The sequence below is a fragment of the Octodon degus genome, unplaced genomic scaffold (genome assembly GCF_000260255.1).
Source record: "Octodon degus isolate 3935 unplaced genomic scaffold, OctDeg1.0 scaffold00257, whole genome shotgun sequence".
NCBI lineage: Eukaryota > Metazoa > Chordata > Mammalia > Rodentia > Octodontidae > Octodon > Octodon degus.
In genome coordinates, this window is record NW_004524833.1 from 2,338,714 (window position 1) to 2,365,857 (window position 27,144).

At 40.0% G+C, this 27,144-nt stretch overlaps 1 protein-coding gene across 2 annotated transcripts in view; it reads left to right on the forward strand.

The window, feature by feature from the left end:
• LOC101588206 (myomegalin) overlaps positions 1 to 27,144 on the forward strand; it is a 188,613-nt gene that overhangs the window by 91,902 nt on the left and 69,567 nt on the right. Inside the window, exons 1-8 of one of the 2 annotated variants that reach the window (XM_012512690.2) lie at positions 12,552 to 14,150; positions 22,245 to 22,376; positions 23,418 to 23,537; positions 23,715 to 23,807; positions 23,945 to 24,157; positions 25,409 to 25,567; positions 26,303 to 26,416; positions 26,606 to 26,743. In XM_012512690.2, coding sequence (XP_012368144.2) covers positions 13,035 to 14,150; positions 22,245 to 22,376; positions 23,418 to 23,537; positions 23,715 to 23,807; positions 23,945 to 24,157; positions 25,409 to 25,567; positions 26,303 to 26,416; positions 26,606 to 26,743 — 2,085 coding nt within the window. In that variant the 5' untranslated portion in view covers positions 12,552 to 13,034. Of the gene's footprint in view, positions 1 to 12,551; positions 14,151 to 22,244; positions 22,377 to 23,417; positions 23,538 to 23,714; positions 23,808 to 23,944; positions 24,158 to 25,408; positions 25,568 to 26,302; positions 26,417 to 26,605; positions 26,744 to 27,144 lie in introns of those variants that run through there. The other variant, XM_023706474.1, reaches the window with a different exon arrangement.

Genomic DNA, 27,144 nt, shown 5'->3' on the forward strand with positions numbered 1-27,144 from the left:
TCTCACTCACTTGCCGGGCCTGCGCTCCGGGTCTGTTCAGGATCCTGCGGCCCTGGTCGTCTCACTCACTCGCCCGGCCTGCGCTCTGGGTCTGTTCAGGATCCCACGGCCCTCGGTCGTCTCACTCACTCGCCGGGCCTGCGCTCCTCTGTTCAGGACCCCGCCGAAATCATACTTTTGTATAAATATATATTCTATATTTACGTACATGTACCTATTTTCATTATCTTTGGTAAGAATTGAAATGGTTTATATAGTTCAGTAATGAGGGGAACTGGTTTGGTGTCAGGTTTAAGAATAGATTTAAAGAACAGAAAGATTATAATTTAAAAGAGACTAAATTATATTCTAGTTCAAAGGAATGCTTAGAATAGGGTAAGTACAGCTTGCAGAAGTTAATATTATATGACCATCATGCATAAAGAAAGACAGTAAGAAACATAAATTATACTAATTGACATACTTTTTACATGTCTGGAATTTATAAAATGTTATTGTTATTACTCAGTACTTTAGACACATGATCATGTTGTGCCGTTCTGTAAGAGAGTTTTTCCCAATCATTTCATAGAAAGTTCAATTTCCATAAAAAATAATTATACATGTATGGTACACTGAAGTGTGTGACTGAAGCTGCTATGGTAGATCATGGCCCACCACCACCGAGAGCCCTGACCCTGAGAGTGCAGTGGGGCATATTGTGCTAGATCGCCTAGGTTGAAAGCTCTACCCTAGAGGGTCTCTGAAAATATGTCTTTCTGTGTGTGGAGGACAGAAAACATCTCACAGCTTCTTTCCTAGCATTCTCTGAGTTTATGGCTTATGGAGAAAAAATAACCACAACTGGTGGTGCATGTAGGATCATTAAACCCCAAATGACCTAAACAAACAATGCACCCTCTTAGCAAGCATCTAGATAATCCAGTAAAATTTCTCCCAAAGTGAGTTCAGATTTCAAAGTAAAGTATATGGGTTTGGTTGCCAGGCTTCTATTTTATACTTTGTAGTCCACACAGAATGACATTTGAAAGTGATTCCATCTCTTGGGAACCTTTGGCCAATCTGAATTAATTCATATTGACTTATGAAAGAATGCAGTAAAGTACAAGTTCAGAGAAGAAATCTTGATCCTTCCATACCTGATCCAACTGTGAAGTGACAGGACTTTAGGGAAGTAGAATGACATGAAAGAATGAGCTTAAGTTTTAGAGTTTGAATACCAGCTTCACCGTGTTTTAGATGCATGGCGTTGGACAACCCAAATAAACCCTCCAAATGAAGCTTCCTGTTATATAAAATATTTTATGTTCAGCTCTTTATAAAATGGATTGGAAATCATTTATAGGAAATGCCTTGCACATTGTTCCAAATATGGTAACTACCATCATCACATGTTAATCATTTGAAAGGGGAAGAGTATTCTTTGAAGAGCAGGTATCTAGTAAGTGAATCACATTTTGCAGATTTCATTCACATTATAACCATCTTTGACTTATAAGAGATAAAATTAATAAGGATGATTGTTATTAGGGAGAGTAATGGCTAGAAATTTCCCTTTGGCTCTCTTAGTCTTGTACCTGGACAAACTTTTTATGGGCAGAGACTCAAGTGAAAACTGGCAGTGTGTTACAGCTCCCCAGAAGGACCAAGAATGTGAATGGTTCCAGGTAACTTGGCCAAAATGACTATTACATCCATTTATTAGGCAAAAATAAATATTTAAGCACTTTCTATAACATCTTGGGATCATTTAGTCAAATTCAAAATGGTTCCAGTTAGAAAAACTAGAAATGAATTGATAAATACATATAATTTAAATCTTTTTTTTTTTTTAATTTTAGGGAAGGGTCTATAAGGTGTTCAAGGTCACACTACTAGATCAGATTCATAGTGATCCGCCTGTTTATAGCTTCCCACAACCTGGGATTACAGGCATGTGCCACCATGCCTAGTTTCAACTGCCATCTCAGCATGCTCCGGGGGTGGGGCCAGTACAGCAGGCCCAGGGATTGAACACCTGGCCCCTGGGCCTGCTTGAAGGTGCTTTAATCCGCTGAGCTATTTGGCTGCCCTAATTTAAATCCTATTATTTAAAACACTTAGCAATGAATATACAATTTTTCTGTAGTACTAACATCAGCACATATTGTCCAGCCACATAGGAGCTACCTCCTCCTGCAGGAGCCACCCTTATGGTATAGAAGGGAAACATCTAGTTTCTAAGCTCTTAGCCTGTCAGATACTGCGGTTGAGACAGAAGAAACAAGTGCTCTTCACTTCAAAGTTTGAATAATCCAAGTGAAGAATACTGTTACCCGCCTCCTCTTGATATGCATTTCATGCCGAGACCCCAGTATGAAAGTCTAGATTTGGTACAATCTTGGCATATATGAAGTTTTACTTCAGCACCTTCATTCCCTTCAATAAGATAGATACTTTTGATAAAGATTATTTGATTTAATTGATTTAACTATTTTTCTTGGGTTTTTTTCCATTATAACAAAACATACCATAGCATCCATTATAGTGTGAGTGTTCTTGCATAATATTTATGTGCTTCTGTTATAAAGTGTGAGAAAAATACAGGAGATTTAACACTTTAAAATATATATTTATACATCATTACTTATTATATATTATTATAATTATATAATTATGAGATGTATGATTTATATTAACATAAACATATAATTTATTAATTTATAAAATATATTCTATATTAAATATATTATAAAAGACATACTGTGATTGATTCTATTCAAAATACTCCCATTCTATTTCTTGCCACTTTCTGAAGCACTTCTGGAAGTTTTTCTTGATCAAGTTTGTGCTGTTGCTGAGTGCCATCCCAAGAAAGGCAGGCCCACTTTTTGTGCTGACTTGAACATAGTTGTTATTCTCGGTCATGACAGTAAAAACATTACAGTGTGTCTTCATCCACCTTACTCACAGAATTCGGCAACATGTGACTTCTAGATCTTTCCTCAAGCCAAAATGATCAAGAAAGGCAGGTGTTTTGAAACAGCCACCACTGCGTCAGTAGAGGCACTCACGAAAGACTTTCAGAACTGCTTCAGAAAGTGCCAAGAGTAATGGGATTAGTATGTTCAAAGTGAGGGGAGAGTTAGAGGAAATCTTTTATACAATAAATTTCTAAAAATTTCAGCAGTTCCCATATTTTTAAAATCTTTCTTTGTATATAATTTCATACAAAAATGAAATGCCATAAACTTGACACGCCACTGGCTGCCATCACTCCAGGTTGCTTCTAGTCCTTCTTGGTGTCCACTAGGATCAGTATGTTGCTGTGATCAGGGTAGTCAGAGGTTCTCTGATGTCGCCCTTATGCTGTAGCAACTTGTCAGTCTCTTCCTACCTAAGGAGTTACGGAAGCTTATGGATAGGTTGGGCAAGATGGCAAGTATCTATAATGCCAGCAATCTTGGAGGCTGAGGCAGGAAGATCATTGTGAGTTGAGTCCAGTGAGTTCTGTGACAGCCCGAACTACATAACAAAAACAAAAACAAATTTTAAAGGCTTATAAAATTGTTTTTCTCAGTGAAGGTATCCAGAGTTGCAGGGAAAAGCCAGTTGTTTTAATAATCAGTGTTATTCTTTTCTACAAAATGGTGATGCTTCATTTCAAAGCTTTTACATGAAACCAAACCTAGAAGGTGTGAACGCAGGGGAAATGATGTCCCTGCAAAGGAAAATCTGGAGGGATTCTTACATTGTGTCTTCCCTTTTTTGCCCCTTTGTATTTTCTCTCCAGTGTAAGATAAGCAAATTTTATTAACATGTAATTTTATGGTAGTTAGCTGAAAATTGATGCAGGACAAGAGAAGTAGGGAGGGAAACAGTCATCAAACAGGACCCTCCTCACAAATCATCAGACACTCAAGTCATTGCATTATGTCTTGTTTGGAATGTAATGTAAATAATATTGCATGCAGTGTAGCAGATTTCCTAAAATTGCGAACATTCCACTGTTACCAAGGAGAAAGCTGAAGTGAAGGCTAAGGCAAGAATGTGCTCTAAATGCTCAAGGGAGAGACTGAAAACCTTGAAGGGATTTACTAGCTCAGACAGCTCAAAGACAACTTCATACAAGGAAAAAAAAAATGAGAGCAGCGTTTAGTCTTCTTAACCTGATGAATGTTGAAGCTGGAGACTCATTTATAAATTCTCATTCAACATAACTGTCTTGCAGATATAGCTGTCACTAGTAATGTGTCTCAGACACAGGCCTTGTCAGCTAAGGCATTTGTATCTTTGACTCTTGAGCTACAAAGGAGAAGAACATTTAAAGAGCATAATTGTATTTAGTGAGCAATTACAGTGCTTCAGGTATTGTTAGTTGAAGGAATGGAAACATAAAGATCATGTTTGTCAGCTTTTATTTCTGTGACCAAATATCTGAGCAAAATGATTCAGAGGAGGAAATGTTAACTCTGGCCGTTGGTTTCACATTTTTTAACCATGGCTAGCTGATTCCATTGCTGTGGTGCCTCATGGTAGAGTCCCCAGTGTGATGTTCTTTTAGTTCCTCAGATTAGATCTTTTTGTAGAGTTAATATCAGGTGTTATGGTTTAGATATGGTTGCATATATTCCCCAAGTGTTCAGGTATTGGGAACTCGGTCCCTACCTAGTGTGTAGGGCTGGAAAGTGGTAGACACTTTTAAGAGCTGGGGGAGGTTCTTAGGTCATTGGGGAAATTTCCCATTAAGGGATTCTTTAAGTAGCTTTTATGGGACCCTGAGCTCCTGTAAGAGTGAGCTTCACTCCTCATCAGTGGTGCCCAAATTTTTGGCACCAGAATACGGTTTCTTGGAGTCAAGTTTTCCATGCCTCAGCGAAGAGAGAATGGTTCAGGCTGATTCAAGCATACTGCAGTGATTGTGCACTTTATATTACATTGCAATGTGTAGTGAAATGAATCACTCACAATAATGCAGAACCAGTGGGAGTGCTGAGCTTGTTTTCCTACAACTACGTGGTCCTCTCTAGGGGAGATGGGGGGGCTGGGGAGATGGGGATAGTGACACCTGAGATGTGTTGCTTATGTCTGGTCTACTCCATAATCTTGTTTTAGTTGTTAACACAGCAAAAACTGCTTCACAAAGCTAGAAGGCTGACAGTGGGAGTAGATATTTCAGTGCTTTTCTGACAATGTGTTCTGCCTGAATTTCAATCCAGAATGTATGGAGATTTGTAGGTCCACAGTTATTTGTGATCTCAAGCAGCTGATCATCTTCTAGTACAAAGTTGATTTACCTGGTTTATTTATAAATGGGCTGCATGTTCATGCCTTCCCAGTTCAGCAGTCATTTGTGGTTTGGAAGTAATACTCAAACTCTTTCAAAAGCCAAGATAGGAGAAGGGCAGACTTCACTCATTTTAAAAATCTCTGCAAATGTCTGAAACATAAAACATCCCAACTGCTGCTCATCACTCCTATTTGGCTTAGAATGGAGCCATTTTTTCTGCTGACTTGGACACAGTTATTTTCTTAAGAGAGCAGGTAGGGTATTGAGCAGGCTGAATGCATCACAGAAATAAACAAGTTTTGCAACTCATTTTAACCACTGAAATGTGCTGCCACTCTTTTTCTAAAAGAAATCTCTGGAGCAGCTCATATTGCTCAAAAATTTTAGAGATATATTATGTATATGTACCAGTTCCCCACAATAAATATAATCTTTGCGTACTGCAAACACTTACTAATAAAAAAACCCCTAAAAAATCCCTTCTCGTGTTTTACCTTTAGAAAGTCATCTCACCTCTGTATATAAAAGACGTGTGCTCTGTGCCTAACTCACACAAACATGTGTGGACAGATAACAAGTTAAGGGCATGTTCTTTAATGTTAATTTTAATTATATCTTGCAAAACCTAAGTTCAGGTGACATTTTCAGCCTGCCACTATTTCTCTAGATGTGTAGAGACTCCCACTCAGAAGTAACCTCTTTGACCTGAGTAGTGAAACCAGAAAGCTGTCCAATCATGACAGCTGCTCTGCCAGTGTATGTACCAATGCAAAATCATCAGCTCTGTTTTCCTAATATGTAATCATTCAAAGACTTGAATAATTCTGCAGCAATAGTGCTGGTTGACAATAAAAGTGCATATATGTCACCATGCGCATCCTTCCGAAAAATATATTACACAAACATGAGCATTGTTGACCTGTTGTCAGTGTTGGCAGATTTATCAACTGTGGCTTGCATTCCAGAGTAATTTACTAATCCTAACAATTGTGCACCAATCTAGGTTGCAGTCCTTATGAGAATCTAACGCTTGATGAGCTGACTGGAGCGGAGGTAGCTGCAATTACAGATTAACATTAGCAGAGAGTTGACTGCACAGAGATCGGAATGAATCAATTGCTTGCAGACTCCTGTCAGACCCCATCAGTGGGGAGCCAGTGATAAGCTATATCTGTTGGCAGTCTTTAAATCAGAAACAGGTACCATTTCCATCAATGCCCCTTTCCAACACTGCACACACTTGTCTTACAGTCTTAGTAAACTCACAAGCTAATTCTCGACCTAATTGGCATGCACAATTTAGTTTATGCTCCTGCAAAAATCTAATGCCACCATTGGTCTGACAGGAAGCAGAGCTCAGGCAGTAATGCAAGTGATGTGGAGCAGCTGTTGATTCAGATGGTTTGCTTGCTTGCCTACTGCTTACTTCCTGCTATGTGGCCTACTTTCCAACAGACTCTGGTCCATGGTCCAAGGTTTGGGGACCCCCCTCCCCTAAATCACCATTCTGGCTTCCTATTTTTCCATGGGATCTTCTGCTTGCCAAGATGCCATTTGGTAGGTTCCCTCCAAAGGCCAAAACAAAGGTTCACTTAATCTTGACTTTTCAGTCTCCAAAATTGTGAGATAAATATACCTCTGTACCTTATAAAGTTAGCTTGCCTCATTTTTTTTCTTCATTATTGTAACAGAAAACAGATATGTGAGACTAGGGAGTTTGGATTTCTTAAAAGTAGGAGATACTAATGGATTGTTACTATGAATGTGCTGGAAATAATATGCAAGCTGATTAGAGGTATGACTTCTAGGGCTGTGTGATGATATAGGTCAGATGTGAGATTTTAAGGATCTGAAATAGGAAATATAGTAAAAATGTGAAACAAGAAATATACAAGAGGTGTTGAAAAAAGGATTGAGAAAAACTAAGCATTCTGCTTGATAGAGGATTAATTTAATTCTGTACAATTAAAAGCAACAACTCTGAAGTCAGGTCCTCTCAATTTATAAGTCCACCAGTATCGAGTCATACCAGGAAATGTTATATCTGACCTTCTGGCTATTGACAGCATTAAAAGATCCCTTCCATTATTGAAACTTTCCTTCTCTTACCTGTGATTTCAAGAGAACCACAGTACCTAGTTTTCTCAGTTAGCTAACCTTAGCATGTCCTATATTAAAACTTCCAGTACCATTTTGCAAATGAGTTCTCCAACTCCCTTTTGTTAGCTTATACCATTCTTCTATCCATCTTTTAGACTCCAAAACATACTTCAATCTTCAACTTTGTTTTCTTCATCCTGTTCATTCCTTCCACATGGTTCTCTTACTTTCCACTTTCTTTCCATGTCTACAGTATTTACTACCCCACATATAGATAGGTAAAACTGATTTTTGGCAGGTCTTTCTGTAATTATCCCAAAACCTCTTTATGAAACTGCAGTCCATCCATTTCATGGCTAATTTTCCTCAAAGGTTCCATTACATTGTTCTTTGCTCAAGCCCATGAAAGTAAGTCTAAATTCTTTTGCCTTTGTCAAAATATTGTAACAAAATTATAGTTTCCAAAGCACAGTTGGCCCTTGACCCATGAACCTGGACATTCAACTTCCATTCCCCACAGTATCTTTTTTTTTTTTTTTTTTTGCGTACAAGCTAATAGTATGTTCAACCCCAACTTTCAAGATTTTGATAATGCTGTTTTCTTGTGGAGTCCCTTCCTTTGGCTTGTCCATTCTAACATCCACTTCAGGAGCATCACTTCAAAACTCCCATCTTCAGCAGTATAAGCTCCTGCCTGGCAAGTGCAAGGTTCTGAGTTCAATCCCCAATGCCACAAAAAATGCAAACTAAAACCAAAACAAAACAAAAACCCTTTCCATCTTAACATCCATTTTAAGTATGCCCAGTATCTCAGCTTTTTTTTTTCACTCAAAATTTAAGTCACTACTATTGAGTTTACCAATTGTTCTCATTGTAGTCTACACTTTTTGAACTGAACTGAAAACTTAGGACAGAGAAATGAAGTTTGGGTAAATTCTTGCTCATTACTTGACAGAGTTAACAGATACTTTAAAATTTACTTAACAATCTATAGGTATTTGACAAATTGATTATTTTAAGATGGGCTTGGCTGAAAAAATATATGTGCAATCTGTAGGTGTACTGGAAATGTCCAGTTTTAAAGTAAATGTGTCCAAATGCTGCATTAATTGCTGTAAAGCATCATCGTTTCTGGCTGATCAGAGATCTCCCAAGTAGCACAGAAAAATTACGTACCCATTTGCACCACAAAGCCTAATTAGCCTGACTTTGACATTCTTGCAACTCATTAGCCTCAGCTTTTATGCCAGAATCACTGTTTAAAAAATTATTTATGCATTTATTGGATACACAGTCTCACTAAGCAGTTCAAACTTGTAGTGATTCTCCTGTCTCAGCCTCCCCAGCACTGGGATCACAGCCTTGCGCCACAGGCCCCAGTTTTGAGAGCCAATAATGCATGCAGTACCAGGATCAAACTCAGGTCCTTGTGCTTGCCAGGCAGGCACTAGGACCACTGAACTATCTTCCCAGCCCCAGAATCACTTTTTGAGAGGTACTTTTTAGTAATTAGAACAGATGTTTGCGGTGTTATAACCTGTTACAACTGGTGCTTGAGATATGGGGATTTCCCTCTTGATTCTCTTGGAACCCTCCCATCCTCAACTCTTGTTGTCACACACTGGGCACAAAAGTGACTGTGCTTCAAGAGATACTTCCCAGACCACCAATTCTAGATTTCAAAACAGAGATGGTACAAAAGACCCCTACCACAGTAATACTTAGGGACCTTGTTCTGAATGGCTATTCAGTTCTCTACGCTCAATACAGTTTTTTTGTTTTTGTTTTTGTTTTTTTGCTCCGAATGCCTTCAGGGCAGGTTTGGCTGACTTGAGTTGTGGGGATCGAACCACCACCACGTGAGCCTGACTGCTTTGTTGAAGCAGCCACTTAAAGAACTGAGCTAAGGGGCAGGCCCCCTCAATACAGGTTTTTATTAGTAGTTCTTCACTGATAGGTTTTTCCATTTATCTCTGGCACTTGTAATGTTTGACTGAGGTTTTCCTGAATACAGCTTAGAACAGTTCTAGTTCAGTGGTCTTCAGAGTCTGGTTCCCAGACAGCAACATCAGCAAAATCTAATAATTTACTAGGAATGCAAATTTCTGGCTCCCTCCAGAGATGCTCTAAGTAGGCTCCACATCTGTTTTTACAAATCCTCCAGCTGATTCTCATCCATGCTAATGTTTGAAAACTGCTGCTTAAATTCGGTTTATTCATATTGTAGATTAGGAATTTAACGATCAGATATAAGTGACTTCTTTTTTTTAATTATTTATTTGTGTGTGTGTGTGTGTGTGTGTGTGTGGCCAGCTCAGCCCACCAGGGGGCGGGGCTGGCTGGCATGTGGTGCTGGGGGATTGAACCACGGTCCCTGTGCTTTGCTAAGCTTGTTCTAAGTAGGTGCTTTAGACCACTGAGCCATCTCACCAGCCCCGTGACTTCTAGTATATATAACAAATCCATGTGAATGTATTTATCCATTTTGAGGGCAGTGATGAAATAAAAATCAAGAACTTAAGTCATAGTAGTTTACCATAATGTGAAAACTGTTCTCAAATTTTCATGTGCATTCAGTAAGTTTTATAAATAATGGCCCATAGGAAATCATCATGAAGGCCTTCGGTCTTGCCTTCACTATATACCTTGCTTCAAGCATAAATGCATAGTGCACACCTATCTAGGAGTGTTTCCCAAAGCTCATGTGGATAGGAATGCAACATTTTTATAATTTGCAATTGGGCCTTTTATAGACTTTCTTCTGGGCTATATTTTATCCTCCCAATTTTTATAGCTATTCTTTTTGTGAAGTAGAGGTTTAACTGCAGAAATCCCTATTTAGAAGGGTTTGTGCAAGTATAGGTGTGCTGGCGCATACCTGTAATCCCAGCACTTGGGAGGCTGAGGCAAGAGGACTGCCATGAGTTCAAGGCCGGCTGGGACTACCAAGTGGCCAGCCTGAATTAGAATGAGACCCTGTTGCAAAAACAAAACAAAGAGTGAGCAATACATATTTAAATGTACTTAATTATCCTTGTAAAATTGAATCTACTAATATATATATTATACACATATATAAACTTTGCAGCTCTAAGTGTTCAATTTAATGATCTCTGACAATTTTATTTATTTATTTATTTATTTATTTATTTTTGGCAGAACTGGGGATTGAACTCAGGTCCTTGTGCTTGCCAGTGAAGCACTTATTCCACTGAGCCAACTCCCCAGCCCCGACAATTTTATACATATCCATATAACCATTATATAGAAAATCATCACTCCCGAAAATCTTTGGAACTTCTTTGCAAACAATTCTCACCCTCTCATACTGAAACCACTTTCTGGCTTTCAAGATGATACTGTGCTAAATTTACTATCATAATTTTTAATTTAAATGATTTTTAAATTTTTATTTTCAAGTTTTATTTATATGCTAGTAATATTTTAGTTGTGACTATCTTATTTTATAATATGAACGTTAGAACTAGTTCTACATAACCATTTTGAGATCCAATTTTTAAATACTTTCTCTAGGAGAAAATAAATATGTTATCTTCACATGAGGAATATATAGTTCTCTCAGGGTATCAGTCTTCATGGTAAACAATCTTGAATGGTAAGACAGTCTTTCACTATTTGTACTTCAATTTACATACTGTCATTAAGCTTTAAGACTATTAGTCAGATGTAAAGCATTATTTAGGGTTTGTATCTGGAAGATAGCTTGTTTCACAAGTTCTCGATTAATGTCTTAATTTGCAGTTTTATGGACCTTTTGGGTCCCTGCTGCTCTGTGGGACAAGACTGGGGCTAGCCAGGGAGTGTCCAGGCAGGCAGTTTGCCTAGCCATCAGTCACTGTGAGTCTAGAAATTCCACGCCTTTCTAAGCATTAGTATAGATCCCAAAGACTGGTGCTATTTCTTAAGACTTTGCAGCTCCCACCACGCCCAGTCTCAACTGCCTTCTCAGCGTGCCCCGGGGGCGGGGCCCCTGCTCCCGTTTGCAGGCACTTTAATCCACTGAGCTAATTGCCCGGGCCAACCCTTCATCTCACTTATTCCTCAATAAGAAGTTTGGGGCTATATGAGCTCCCAACGATAGCATTTGGATGTCTCCAAGCATAGCAGTATAGGCTCTGTCCTGGGGATGAAGTTCACAAATATTTAAAGACTACATATGATTGCCCTTATCTCACAAAGCCAACTTGGTGAAATTCAGCATTCATATAAACGGGAACTTCGTGCTCTGGGGACTTGTGTGACTGCTTAAGGCACTGTTCCTCCTGTCTGGTATCTCTCAAACTAGGAAGAGAACTCGTTATCAAAAATGATCTGTGATGCCTACATTCTACCTAGCCCAAGTTCCAGCTGCCTTCCTCTGTGTGGATTCCAAGTTCTCTATGGGAGAACTTCACCCCTGTAAAGCGTTAACTACAGTCAGTGCAGCTCTGAGCCCTAATTCTCACGAGAGGACGGCCCCCCAACTCTCCCGACTCCTGCTCCTAGAAGCAGAGTCTTTCGTGCAGTTCGTCTACAGTCCTCGGCTGCAAAAGGACTGCAGTCTACTTAATCCTCAAAGACAATTCCTGGCTCTCTTCTGCACCGAGGTGACTCCATTCTTCTGTTTTGTTTTGTTTTTTTTCTCTTAAAACTCGTGGCTAGCCAGACGCAGTCAAGAGGTGCTCGCTGGTCCGCCGGGCGCCTTTCCTGGAGCCTCCCACCCCTTAAAACCGGGCAGATCACCGCAGGCTCTGTCCTTAGAGCCCTCCCCCAACACTGAAGGGGGAACTCTCGGTCTTCTCTCCCCGGGAATCGCCGACAGCAGCGGCAGGGGTGGAGCCGCCCTCTCAGGCCGCCCTCTCCAGGCCGCCACCTTCCCCGCCCTCCTCGGTGGCCTCCGCCCGCGGACCTGGGCTGAGGACGCGAAGGCGAGAGGGGGAGGAGGGGCTGCGGCGGGCCTGGTGGCGCGGCCCGGCAGCCCGGCGGGGACGTGGCACGGCTGGGGACACGGGGGCGGGGCTCGGCTCTGGCCGCTCGCCGAGGAGCCTCGGGACACCAGGCGCAGGCGAGGGGGTCGCAGTAGGCTCGGAGCACACCGCGGCGAGAGCGCCCCCGGCCACCGCGTCGCGACGGCGTCCGCACCCGGGCCGCGCGCCCGCCAGCCAGACCGCGCGGTGACCGGATTCGCGGCCGGCGCGGCTCGCACCCGCATGCGCAGAGCGGGCGCCGCGGGCGGACTACAGCTCCCAGAGGGGCCTCCCGGCTGCGGCCGCCACCGCCGCCGCCATCTTGAAATCTGATGCGCTGTCTCGCGGCTCGGCGTCAGCCTCGGGCGGCCGCGAGCGCCCACAGAACCCTGCCCGCTTCCCCGGGAAGACGCTGAGGGCGCGACGGCTGGCGGGAAAGACAGCTGTGGGAGACATGGCAAGGTCCGAGCGCGGCCCGCGCCGTCGCCCTCCCTCAGCATCCCCCTGAGGTGACTCTTGGCCCGCGCCGGCCCGAGGGGCGGGGCTGACACCGTGGTACCCGGCGGCGCGCGGAGCGGAGCGGGGGTGCCCTGCAGAGTGGGGACCCCGCCGGGCGGTGTCGCGGGCTGGGGACCGCCGAGGCGCAGCTTGGAGCCGGCGCGCTCCCCCGGCAGCCCCGGCAGTCGCTGGAAGCGAAGATGAAGGAGATTTGCAGAATCTGTGCCCGGGAGCTGTGTGGAAACCAGCGGCGCTGGATCTTCCACACGGCGTCCAAGCTCAACCTCCAGGTTCTGCTTTCGCACGTCCTGGGCAAAGATGTCTCTCGCGATGGCAAAGCCGAATTCGCTTGCAGCAAGTGCGCTTTCATGCTCGATCGGATCTACCGTTTCGACACCGTCATCGCCCGCATTGAGGCGCTTTCCATCGAGCGCTTGCAGAAGCTGCTGCTGGAGAAGGACCGCCTCAAGTTCTGCATCGCCAGTATGTATCGCAAGAACAACGATGACTCCGGCGCGGAGACCAAAGCGGGCGGCGGGACGGTTGACATTTCCGGCTTACCCGACGTGAGATACTCTGCGCTGCTCCAGGAAGACTTTGCCTATTCGGGGTTTGAGTGCTGGGTGGAAAATGAGGACCAGATGCAGGAGCCACACAGCTGCCATGCTTCGGAAGGCCCTAGCAACCGGCCCAGGCGATGTCGAGGTTGTGCAGCTTTGCGGGTTGCTGATGCCGACTACGAAGCCATCTGTAAGGTGCCTCGCAAAGTGGCCAGAAGTATTTCTTGTGGTCCTTCCAGCAGGTGGTCTACCAGCATTTGCACCGAAGAACCGGCGTTGTCCGAGGTTGGGCCTCCTGACTCAGCAAGCTCAAAGATGCCCCCAGACGGAGAAAGCATGGAGGAAGGAACCCTGGACTCCTCTGTGGAATCTTTGGATGCAAGTACCCAGGCGAGCCCGCCTCGACAGAAGGAGGAGGACACAGAGAGGAGTGCAAAAGAACTTGGGAAATGTGACTTTTGTTCGGATGAACAGGCAGCACAGCATGTGTGTAATCATAAGCTGGAGTTGGCTCTTAACGTGATTAAAGGTCTTGACTATAAGCCGATCCAGAGCCCCCGAGGGAGCAGGCTTCCTATTCCAGTGAAATCCAGCCCACCTGGAGCCAAGCCTGGCCATAGTGTGGCAGATGGAGTTTGTTCCAATTTCCTTAGCAGATCATTGAACAAGACACCTCTGAGTTATCCCCTGGAGATGGCAGACCTTCAGGAGCTGTGGGATGATCTCTGTGAAGAGTATTTGCCACTCCGGCTTCAGGTATATGACATGGCTACGTAGTGCTTTTCTGACTAGCTAGCTGGCCCTCAGGCTTCACAGGACCTCACATAATTTCTTTCTGTCTAGGTTTGAGAAAATTAATCCCTGAGCCTGTGTTGGCTATATCTTTTTCTTTTGTGTCTCATTTACTTAAATGTTTTCACTCAGGTAATTTGTTTCTTCCAATCCTATTTGTAATGTTATACCAATGGGTTTCCTGTTGTCAAAATTGTCTACCTTTTAAGGCAAAAAGATCCTCAATTCATTTTTCTCCTATAAAAAGAAGACATTTAATTTCATTCCTGGCATTAGAACTTTGCTTGTTGCCTACTTTTCATTTTCTCCTCTTTGTTTCAGTTTTAGACTTAAACTTTTCCCTTCTGTAAGGGAGTTCTCTAGTTAGTTCTTGCAGCATTTCCAGAATGCTGCAAAATTATTAGAACATAAAGTAAATGCTTGGAAAAAAACCTGTTAGTCACCAATATAGCATTGTGACATCTGAACCTTATTATAATGAATATATTATTTGAGGTTTGATGGTGATTTATTAATAGAAGAGAGTTGGGAATTCAAATATGATCACTGAAAATGTTAAGATGAAAACAGTATGGCTAGTTTTTCTAAGCTCTATTAGCATATATTTGATATTAATGGTCACTGGAGGGCCGGCAAGATAGCTCAGCCCTTGCTTAGGCAAGCACAGGGGCCAGGGTTCAATCCCTGGCACCCCATGCCGGCCCCGCCCCCGGCGCAGACCCAGCACTACGGAGGCAGTAAACAGGATCACTGTGAGTCTGAGGTGTGTAGTGAGACTGCACAAAGAGAAAAGTCACCCATTATGCTTTTTGCTTTATTTTATGAAAATTTCATAGCAAAAATAAGCATAACAATAGTTAATACAGTAGGTATCATGAATTTCAAAGTAAAGTACAAGACATAAACCAGGTTTCTTACAAAAAAGAAACCTATGGGCTGGGGAGATGGCTCAGTGGAATAAGCGCTTCCCTGGCAAGCACAAGGGCCTGAGTTCAATCCCTGGTTCTGCCAAAAAAAAAAAAAAAAAAAAAAAAAAAAGAAACCTATGAATTAAGATAAACTGGAAGTATAAATGTAACAAATTAGCGTATATATTGATGCATTTTTTTTAACAACATAATATGTATTGGAGACATTTGAACTTCTTCCTACTTCATATTTGTCTCTTCTATTTTGCTTTGTTTTCTTAATGACTAGAGAATGATAGTTGGTCCTAGTTTGACCTCTTCATTTCTGTCTAATCGATTACAGATCACCCTTCTAAATTCAGCTATAGCAAAGCACCCGACATGTTTTATGTCCATATGGACAGTAAATGGTAGGTTCAACTAACTTTGAAAAACCTTCTGGCAAATTCCATTTGATACAGATTGTTTAGTGGTACCACTGTAAAGGTGGGTCATATAGGAGGCATTTTGGAGAAGTCTGATACTAGTAGACATAATTTCAGAAATTAATAAATTATTGATGGCCACCTGAAATTTTTGAAGAGTGAGTCTATTGTGTATAAAATTTATATCAATATAAAAACAAGCAGAAAATAGGAAAAATTTTTAAATTTACACAGTACTATCATAAGCATGAAATTGTCAGAAATTATATGAAGGTGTTCATGAAAAAGTAAAATGTTATATTTTTCATTGGTATAAAATGTTTAGTATTGTATACATAGTGAATGGGTACTTACTTATTTTTTTTCCCTCCCCCAGTGGAGTTGGATTTGACCCTAACACTATCTGTGCCCAGATGTAGATTTTACAAATTGAAGTCTCTTATTAGCATTGCAAAGTAAATTAGGCTTGGTGGATGGGTACTAAGTTGTTTTCCTCTTTTAAGTAGCCCCTAAAGGAAAAGGTTTAGAAAGTTAACAGTGAAATGAATTTTTTTTCCCCTCTATATTTAATTAAAAATACTGACCTTTGGTGTTGGGACTCAGTACCTTTTGGAGTTGGAAATATTTTAACCTCATGGAGTCCCTTAGTTTAGAAAGCTGAGTTTAAATAACTCATCCCCTATAGACTAATGCTTCCTGACCATTTTTAGTCAAGACCTTTTAGTTCCATATATTATATACTACCTTGCCTGCAGTGCATCAACTTATTTAACAACTTATTTTAAACTAATATCACTTTTTCTATAACTTGCAGGAGGATTCTTTAGGAATTTTTTGAGCAAAGTCATCATCTGAATGAGCTGATATAAACTATAACTGTATCTTTATTATTTAGCCATAATTTTATTGATAAATAGCAATGAGACAGTTTCAAATCAAATCGGTAGGACAGTTTCAATAATTAACACATTGCATACATTCTTCTTAGTGGTTAATTGCTGTACAAGATTCGGACTTGATATCCTATTTGCAAACACCATTAGAACAAATCATTCTATTCATTAACAGAATGTACCTATATATCTATCCTAACCACTTTGAATATACAGATACAAAATGGACATTCATCTGTATACCCTTTTTTATTAAGTTCCGTTATTTGAATATTATAGGTGTATAAACTCAGCAAAATATTCTAAAAGAGTCCAGTAGCCCATAATAGTATTGAGTCTTCCACTTCACTGGCAATGTCAGAAATTGTTGACCTGAGTCCCCCACAGCTCAATGAAGCAGCATGGCTTTACGATAACTGTATCTTTAGTCAGGTCCTTTTATCTCACTAACTTTGAACATTAGAACTTTAAAATAATGGGGTTACATTTTGTGTATAGAATAATGAAACATTAGGATGAAAGAGAAAATAATATTCAACCTCAAGAAACATTTAATTACTGTGTCATTTTCTGTAATACTTGAGGATGTAGGGGAAGAGATAAATAGGGCTCAAAATGTTTGTAAATAAAATATATACTTTAGTCTGGGCACTTGATCTGTTGTTTACATCTGACAGCCTTTTAAGCTCCTTAAGAGCTATTATGCTGGAGGACAAAGCCCCAGCTAGGTGTGATCCAGACACATTAGTTGGTTTTTGGTTTGGTTTTGTTTGTTTTGGTTTTTGGTTTTAGTTCATAGAAAAAAGTGGGGTGAAAGAAAAATTTTTCTTTGTTTAATATTATACTATAAATCAGAAGAAAACCTGTTATTCTATAAAATGAGATTATTCTGTTAAGAGATTTTGATTCCTTTGTTTAATCCTCCACCTCACTCATCATATACACAATTAAATATCAGTATTAGGGTTCTTTGCAATTGCTTGTCTTTCTTGTTTCCCTTTCTTCCTCCCTTCTCTCCTTTATTGTGTGTGTGTATGTGTGTGTGTGTGTTTTGCTCTTCCTTCCTTGTATAAAAAACAAAAACAAAAACACATGAATATTTCCTGGTTACTGCTTTTCTGATACTGTAAACAGTGATTTAATGGCTTTCAATAAAATTTATGTCTCAAGACCCAAGGCTGCTCAGGTACATAAAGAAAGGTTTGAAGCCTTACTATATAATTTCCTTTGTATTGTCTGACCCCAGAGTAGAAAAACTATGGCAAAAGGCATGTAGCCCCTTAGTAAACAAGTAGAGAACCCTTGCCTATGTGCAGGTTCCCTTTCGAAGAGCAAATCTTTGCTTCAAACCTTGCAGTGCCAATGTCTGGTCGTTTATCTCTGTAATAAAACATCCTGCTCATAGCTGTCTTAAGTCATTCAGGCCATTTGGAGAGTGTAGCCATTAGTACTGCTCAAAGAGTAGGCCTTTAGTTTTATATTAGTTGATGATTCTTGTTTGTCTTCTATTAAAGTAGAACAAAACAATTATCACAGTTTGAGATCTGTGATTCACTATATTGAGGACTAGATCAAGCCAAGAAAAATGCTATTAACCGAAAAGACCTCAATAACTGCTATTCAGTCTGATCATCTTATACTACAACATGAGACCTTGAAGAAATTCCCTTTTTCTGAGGCTGGGTAAAAACTGGCTTAATATAAATTGCATTAGCATAGCGATGTGCTCTTAAAAGCCAAATATCTGGGGAATAACAGTAATTCTATCAAATAAAAGGTTACTGATTTTAGGCTGTAGCAATTAAGTTTCTATACTTTTTTTTTTTAATTTATGCATTTGGTACAGGGTCTCATTCTGCAGCTTGGACTCATAGTGATCCTCCTGGTTTCAGCCTCCCCAACACTGGGATTGCAGGCATGCGCCATCACACCCCGTCTGTGGCCAGCTCAGCGCGAGCTGCCGGCGTGGCTGGTTTATGTACTTTGTACTTCACAATTCATTGAGTTCTTGACTCATTGTAGCTAAGTGCTCTTTTGCCAAACTGTTAACTGAAAAGGCATTTTTCTGATATGTAATATTATAAATGAAGAAACAAACATCTTCCAACTATTAAATCAATGCATTATATGGGTGTAATCTTCCAATGACGTCATGCCAAAATTATGCAAATAAGATCCAGATTTATTACATACTTTCCTGAGGCATTTTGTGGCTTTAACATTGCTGTTCTTGTGAATGGGTGCATGTAAGTCTATACATACGTGTGTGTTCATAGATAGTATCTATATATGCTCTCATTTCTAAGAGAGTAGGTGAAGGGTTAGAACATTGCACAGGGAATAAGGGGACGGGCCTTCTTTTTTATTTTAGTCTTATTCATTCATTCAACAAAAACTTGACCCCTGAAGTATTCCTGGCATCATGGTAAGAAATGGGTTTTAGAAATAAAAGGTACCAATTTGGGTACATTCAGGTTGATTGACTCCTCTTCCTGACTTCTTGTGTAAACTAGGACAAATTGCTTCCTTCTGAAGTGTCCGTTTCTCTCTATGTATAATGGAGTAGGAGCAGTTTGTTAGTATATAAATCTCCCTTCACAGCGCTGAGATTCTTTGAAGTAAATGAATAAATGTGTCTACCTTCTCTGCTATTTTAATCTTGAAGCTAGTTTATTTAATCCTGCTTATTATAGTTTAAATTTCAAAATATTTTATAGTACATGTTATAGGAAAGGTATTTTACACTGATGAAGTAAGTAAAATGCCAAGATTTATAAAGAATGTTTTGCCAGTATATCAATGTTTATCAATCAGAATTGTAAATATCTAGTAAAACCATTGCATTACTCAATGGTGTGACACAATTCACATTGTTTTGAGGGAGGGCTTCCTTTATGCATATAACAACAAATAGCTTAATATATCCTTTCTTTTTCTCTTTCTCCCACAATCTAATCTGCCAGCAACTCTTCAGAACTGTACTTTCACAACATATCAGAATCTATTTTCTCTCCTCCTTTCCTACCACTAATAATCAAAGCTCCACTTATCTTTGACTTGCCCTCCTTAGCAGCTTCCTAACTGGTCTCGGTTTCTGCTCCTGGTCCCCACAGATCATCACCCAACAGCAGCTAGAGTGATCATTTGAAAATTCACATATATAATTTTTATTTTCTTTTGTCTTTTTTTTTTTTTTTTTTTTTTTTTTTTTGTATTTTAGGGAAGGGTCTACAGGGTGTTCAGGGTCTCACTACTAGATCCAACTTGTAGCGATCCACCTGTTCACAGCCTCCCAAGAGCTGGGATTACAGGCGCGCACCACCACACCCAGTCTCAACTGCTGTCTCAGTAAGCCTTGGAGGCAGAGCCAGCAGGACAGGCCTGAGGATCAAACCCAGCCCCTGTTTCCACCTAAGCAGGTGCTTTAATCCACTGAACTATTAGACCAGCCCTTTTGTCTTTTCAAAACAAGGTTTTCTGTGGAGTTCAGGCTGGCCTTGATTTCACTTTGTAACCCAGGCTGGCCTTAAACTCATAGCTCTCCTCTTGCATCAGCCTTTAGGGTGCTGGGATTACAGGCATGTACCACCACACCCAGATGATTTCTACTTGTTTATTTTTATTTTAAAGAGACTAAAAACAATACAGAATTTCAAAACAAGATAGGAAATTAACAACGGTCATTATATTACATCTTCGAAGTAGTTGCCCAGATTAGCAGATACAGGCATGTAAAATTGATTAAACAGTATAAGCACTAACTGTTCCCTTCAACAAACTAGTAGAAATTAGTACTACAATTATCTCAGCTGTCTTGTGTATGTGTGTATTCTTTTCTCTTTTCCCTCATTCCAGTCTTCTATTTAAAAACCCTGTGGTCCATTCTTATTTCAGTTAGAAGGAAATCTGCTTTTTTACCTCCGCTTTGTGGGAATTGTGTATGACTGGGCCCTGTCTGCCTTTCTACTTCATTTCACTATAGCCTTTTACCTGTTGTACTCTAGCCCTGAGTTATCCAGTAAACTAGCCTCCAGCTAGCTTATGTCACTGTTTAGCTCTTGAAATGTGGCTAGTCCCAACTGAGATGTGCTGAGAGATATAAAATATACAGTACCTTGAATTTTAGAAAAAAAAGTACCTGAATAGTTTTTATATTGATTACATGTTTATAATATTTTGTATGTTTTTGTTGAAATGTCAGAATTAAGTTCACTTGTTTTTTAGTTTATCTGTGAAGTTACTGGAAAGTAAAAAATTACACACATGACTCACATGATAATTCGCTTGGAAAGTTTCCTTCTACAGTCCTTTCACAGCTTCCTTGAGCTCTTGCCTCTCAGCTTGATCCTCTGTTAGTCTTGCAGCGCTGGCTCCACTTCATTCAGAGCTGCATTTAAATACGACCTCACGAAGACCTTCCTCTGATCAGTGTGAAGTAGCTTAAGCACCCGCTCTCTCTAATGCTTTCCTGTCTATCTGCAGAGGGCTCATCATTACCTTGTATGTGTTTGTCTTTCTGTTGTTTAAAGGGAGTAATAATGACTTTCATCTCTAGAACAGGGTCTACCATAGAACACTTAGCAGCTACCTACTGAGAGATTGAATGAATGAAATTAATGGCTGCTGTATTAGTGAATGATACTCAGACATAAGAAACACCAGTGGGTCCTTTCCCCTCTCATTTCTATATAAATAAAGTAATGTCTAGACTCTAGAGGATGATGTCAGAACTCTAGGATCTTTTATGAGCTGTTCCATCAACTTGTCAAAACCTCTGTGATTATTTTTATTTCCTGTCCTTTCTCTGTTTATATTTCTTAATGTCTCTTTGATATTTTTTCCTTTTAGAATTTTGAAATTTTTAAGTTACCAAATAGTACAGTAGGGAAAAATGGACTTTACTAGCTTTTCAGAAATAGAAATGGGCTTGTGAAGAGGACAGCAGCATATACAGCTTTGCTTAGGACAGCAAAGCGAAGAGTTCTACATCCCCACTCCATTTTAAGTTACTGAGTCACTAAGTTTCTCAGGCTGGGCTCAACCTTGTGTTCTTCCTGCCTCAGCCTCCTGGAATGCTGGTATTACAGACCTGCACCATCATGCCCTGCTTTTTAAATTCCTGAACATGTAAGAATTAGCTGTGGCTATTGTACAACTTTACCATAAATACTTTTGCATATATTTCCTAAGAGTAAGGACAACCTCTACCAACTCTAGTACAGTTAACAAATTTAAGAAATTTAATGTTGATAAAATGGTATTACCTAATACATAGCTGTATTCAAAATCAGCCCATTCTTCCTGTAGTGTGAATAGGTATGTTGGAAAAAAGGTAACTGGAATATTCTAACTTTTGTTCTAAAATTTAAGAATAATGTAAGTTTGGGCTGAGATGATAGCTCAGTGGAATAAGTGCTTGCCTGGCAAGCTCAAGGTCCTGAGTTGAATCTCTGGTACTGTACACACACACACACACACACACACACACACACACACACACAATAGTATGTTTAATCCATATGCATTTTCAATTCTCTGATTAAAAATAGGATCAGGCAAACGTTTAGTCATCACAAGCATTCCCTTATAAAGACTTCCCCTTGTCTTTAACCTCTAATTCGGTGCTGCTGTGTGAGTGAGTGAGGAAGCACACTAAGGATGGAGGTGAGTCAGACCTCTCACCAAGGAAGAGAATGGTTTCAGCAAGTCATATTGATAAAAATTTGTGCAACCACTCTGGTTTTCTACATCTCTGGCAAGAGAAGCCATAGACATTTAAACATAAAATTTGTTGACTGCTTTTAACTCAATTTGTCTTTTTGCTTTTCATAGTCAGTGCCTGAAGAGTTACTCAAACAACAAAAGCCGAGTTCCAACGAAACTACTGCAAGTGCACAGTCTGTATCTGACTCCCATTTGGCAGCGCTTCAGGAAAAAATCCAGCAAACAGAGGCTACCAACAAGGTACAACCAGTGTTGTGCACTGGAAGGTCCCAGAGTGTTCCTGAGAAGGGCAGGCTCTGTCCTGAGCGTTACACAGAGTAGGAGATGAGAGACGATAGCTGTGGATGCCTGAATGCTGTCCAGAATAGTTCCCTCCAAAACAGTCCTTTCTTGTATTTCTCACGTAGATTTTAGCTGTAGATGCATGGGTCAGAATTTCTGGTATTTTGGTTGTGTGATTAACACTTGTATACAATCCTTTTTATTATTATTATTTTTTAATTTATGTATTTGGTTCAGGGTCTCACTACGCAGCTTGGACCTGTAGTGATCCTCCTGTTTCAGCCTCCTCAACGCTAGGACAACAGGCATGAACCACCACACTGGGTTTTGGTGGCTGGCTCAGCGCACCTGGGGCAGGGCCGGCAGGACCTGTGGTACCAGGGATCAAATCCAGGTCCTTTTGCTTGCCTAGAAAGGCGCTTAGACTACTGAATTATCTCTGTGGCCCAAAAAAAAATTTTACTGGGGATTGAGCTCGGGACCTCGTGCTCACCAGGCGGACGCTAATGCCACTGAGCTATCTCGTAGGCCTGTACAATCTTAATTGTAATAAGGCACCAAGACAGGAAGATTTTGGTTATGATTTTAGTTTAACTTCTCATTTGTGCATTATGATATTTGCTTAGAAAAAATAACCTAGGGTGCTGAGCTTCTGGCTTTGTGTGCCCATGCTGTGTGCTGTCTTATGCTAGGTAGCTAAAAGTACTTGAACTTGCGTAAAGGATCCACAGTGACTCGTGTGAATAACTCCATCATAGAGAAAGCACAGTGAATGAACTGAGCCCACTGAGTATTGAAGAAAGCATCTCATATTACCTATTACTTTCTCTTTTCAGTTGGTTTAAAACTTAAATGGTTACTGTGTGTAGGAAAAAATAACAAAGTAATATTTCCTAAGATGTGTGAAATTGTAGATTGGAGGAAGGACTTTATGGCTGCATTTAGGAGTAAAACATATCATTGACTCAACAACCTTTTTTGCTGTTGTTCTGAATTCAGATTCTTCAAGACAAACTGCATGAAATGAGCTGTGAACTAAAATCCGCTCAGGAGTCATCTCAAAAGCAAGATGGTGCAATTCAGAACCTCAAAGAAACTCTGAAAAGCAGGGAAAGTGAGGTAAAACATCTAGGAGTCACAGACCTGTGAAGAAATGATTTGTTCCATGAATGTAGATGAACGTTCGATATTTGGTAGAAATGGATTATTGGAAAAGATCAACCTGGGAAAGTTGGCACAAGGTAACGAATTGGTTTACCATTTACTAACATGTTTGGTGTTCCCTCTCTGTTTCAGACTGAGGAGTTGTACCAGGTGATCGAAAGCCAAAATGACACGATGGCAAAGCTTCGAGAGATGCTGCACCAAAGCCAACTCGGACAGCTTCATGTATGTGAGGGTCCCACAGGGAAGAGAGACAGCCGTTGGGCATGTCTTTCTCCGTTACTGTCCTAGTTTTGTGTTCACAGTCTCCTACTACTGGGTGCTTGCTGTTCCTGTCACTATGATTTCTACTCTTTTCTCAGACCTCGGAGGGTACTTCTCAGGCTCAGCAACAGGTGGCCCTGCTTGATCTTCAGAGTGCTTTGTTCTGCAGCCAGCTTGAAATCCAGAAGCTGCAAAGGGCAGTGAGACAGAAGGAACGCCAGCTGGCCGATGCCAGGCGATGTGTGCAGTTTATGGAGGCTGCAACGCATGAGAGAGAAAAGCAGAAAGAGGCTTCTTGGAAACATAACCAGGTAAATCATTAACCGTTTTGTAGCCCTCAGGGATGACTTTGCCCTGACAGTTGCTTTTTATCAGGACATTTGGTTTTGAGCCAGAACCCTTGATTACAGTATTTGTTTAATCTAAATATAATTTAGTCCAATATTTATAAGCTTGTTTCATGTGTTGGATATTGGACTGCATCCTGGAAATTTGTTAGAAAATACCACACACTCTTTCCTTTTAAGTTACTTATAATTTAGTATGAGGAACAGTCACATGAACAGAATTAGAGAGTAAGTACTGAGGAGTTGTGTTTAGGTCTTAAAGGAATTTCTGGGAGAGGGGCTGAAAAAGGGAGTCAAGGAAAGCTTCATGAAGGATGGTAAAAAAGTCAGCTGTATGACCAGTGAGCAAGAATGTCCAAGGTCAAAGGAATGGCGTGAGAATTAGCCATGTAATTTTAAAATATATATATAACTTTAGTACTGTTCCTTTATCTCTTTTTCAAAGAGAATAAAAAATAATTAGAAAACAGGAGTGATTCAGAATTTCACTGAACAAGATTGTAGGAACTCAACAGTGATTGAGTTCATACTGTATATTGTTGCCTTCAAGTAGTTAGAGTTTTGTCTTACTGCAGATGGTTTCTTTCATTGGCTATAAAATATTCATATTTGTGAAGAATCTCCTTTGTTTAATACTCTGAAGGTTAAATATTATTTATGAATTTCCATTAGAAATACTAAGATTTTGATGACTTGGCAAGGTTGAGGAATGATGGAAGAATGAGAATGGAAAACACTCTTAACTTTTTGTTGTATACTTACGGGAAACATGTCCTAGATTCTAAATGGCAAATACTTTGGAGAGTATCTAAAGTAACAGTTACTTTAAAAATTACTGATTTTATTATTAGAACAATGTTGTATATGGCAAATTAAGAAAATGAATTGATAGAGCCTTCACGAATTGTTTAGAAAAGATGCTAGAAATAGTCTGTCCTTGAGCTTATTTTAAAGGATTTAGGTTTGTAGTAGAGCCATGTCCTGCTTAGTAAAGCTATTTTTTAATTCAAAAAAAAAAAAAAAAAATCTATAAATCCAACTTATTTCCTACCTCCGCCCACATTTATAGATTTCTATATTCAATTCTACCTATTATGTAATGTTTCTGTGGCAATTTTAATGATATTTCATTATGTATTGAAAGTTTTAAGATAGCTATATCTAATGACCAAATTAAATTTTAGATTGTTTTTAAAAGTGAATATTTCAATTCAGGAATTGCGAAAAGCTTTGCAGCATTTACAAGGAGAATTGCAGAGTAAGAACCAACAGCTTCGTACACTGGAGGCTGAAAAATACAGTGAGATTCAAACACAGGAGCGAAACATCGAACACTTAAACCATAGTCTGAGTCATAAAGAGCAGCTGCTTCAGGTGAGCTTACGCGATCTCTGTAAAAGCTCTGTAGTGTCTGTTAAGGTATTAGTCACCTGTGCTGAATATTTGCTCCAAGTAGCACATTGAATAGTGGAAATCAGGAAGAGTGAAAAAGAAAAAAATATAGTCCATGAATAAGGTGCTGATCAGCAAGTAAGAAACACAGCAAATGGACTGAAATGACAAGTAGCATTCAGCAGATGGCTACTAAGTACTTCTGTGAGTCAGACATTGTTTTATAGTAAATAGTGGGAAGACAGAGATTTGGTTACTTTTTGTCAGTCTAGTAGGAGATGACACTGGTTGGTATAATTCAAATGCTAGAATGAAAGTTTTGTGTATGCCTTTCTCCCCTCTAATACACAATATACCATCAGCACCTCTGCCTTTGGGAAGTCTTGGTCCTTTAAGATTGGTGGCAGTTAGTGCCCCTTTGTAAGGCCTTTACTGACACCTTTAGGTCAAGTCAGGCAACACACCCTATGGTCTTGCAGCTGGCTGACTTGCATACTAGTGTGTATGTGACTAAATTGTTAATTTTATGTGTTATGTAAATGGGATATCGCAGGATAGTTAACAATTTACATATCTCTTATCTCTGCTAGACTTGTTTCCCCTGAGAAAAATTATCATTCTTGTTTTTTATGCTGAATAACAAAGTAGTTGGCAAAATGTAGGAATTCAGTTGATATTGGATAAATAAATAGAAGAAAAATTTTGTGGGCTTCTTAGGAATTTCAGGAGCTCCTACAGTATCGAGATAATTCAGACAAAACTCTTGAAGCAAATGAAATGTTGATTGAGAAGCTTCGGCAGCGAATACAAGATAGAGCTGTTGCTGTAGAGGTATGTAGCACGATTTTGTTCCCCCGCGCTCTCTCTGCATATTATTAAAATTTGTGTCCACTTAATTTTCACTTTGGGGTTTTGGTTTTCTATTCCCTCATACTTTGAATTTCAATCTTTTAAAGTTTTGAACAAGGGTGATGAGGGTGGTGAACCTTTTAAAGTTTAGGACCCTTATTTTCCTGACAGCGGGCAATAGATGAAAAGTTCTGTGCTCTCGAAGAAAAAGACAAAGAGCTGCGTCAGCTTCATCTTGCTGTAAGAGAGCGAGATCATGACTTAGAGAGACTGCGCGGTGTCCTCTCTTCCAACGAAGCTACCATGCAGGTACGAGCAAAAGCTATCGTTGATTGCTGCTTCTTTTACTTACATACGAAGTTTGAAGCATTAGCCTTTTCCATCATTTTCTGAAAACTAGAATATTTTCTTTTATAAGAAAAACAGTACAAATAAAAATAGTACTCATGAGTTCCATCATTGTAGACTTTGAACTAAGAGATTTTACCACTTCTGTTTTCTTTTATGTTATGAGCTTTGTGGCAGAATCAATGAATATTGATATCTAGTTATGTACTTCTAGTTTATTTCTAATCTTTTCTATAGATACACACCCACACTTACATGCATTTTTGTATAAGTATTGCCTGGGTCCAGTTACTGTGTTTTTCTCATTAATATTATATCCATGTCCCTGTATTGGCCTATTAGATTACTTTAATTCCTGGTTC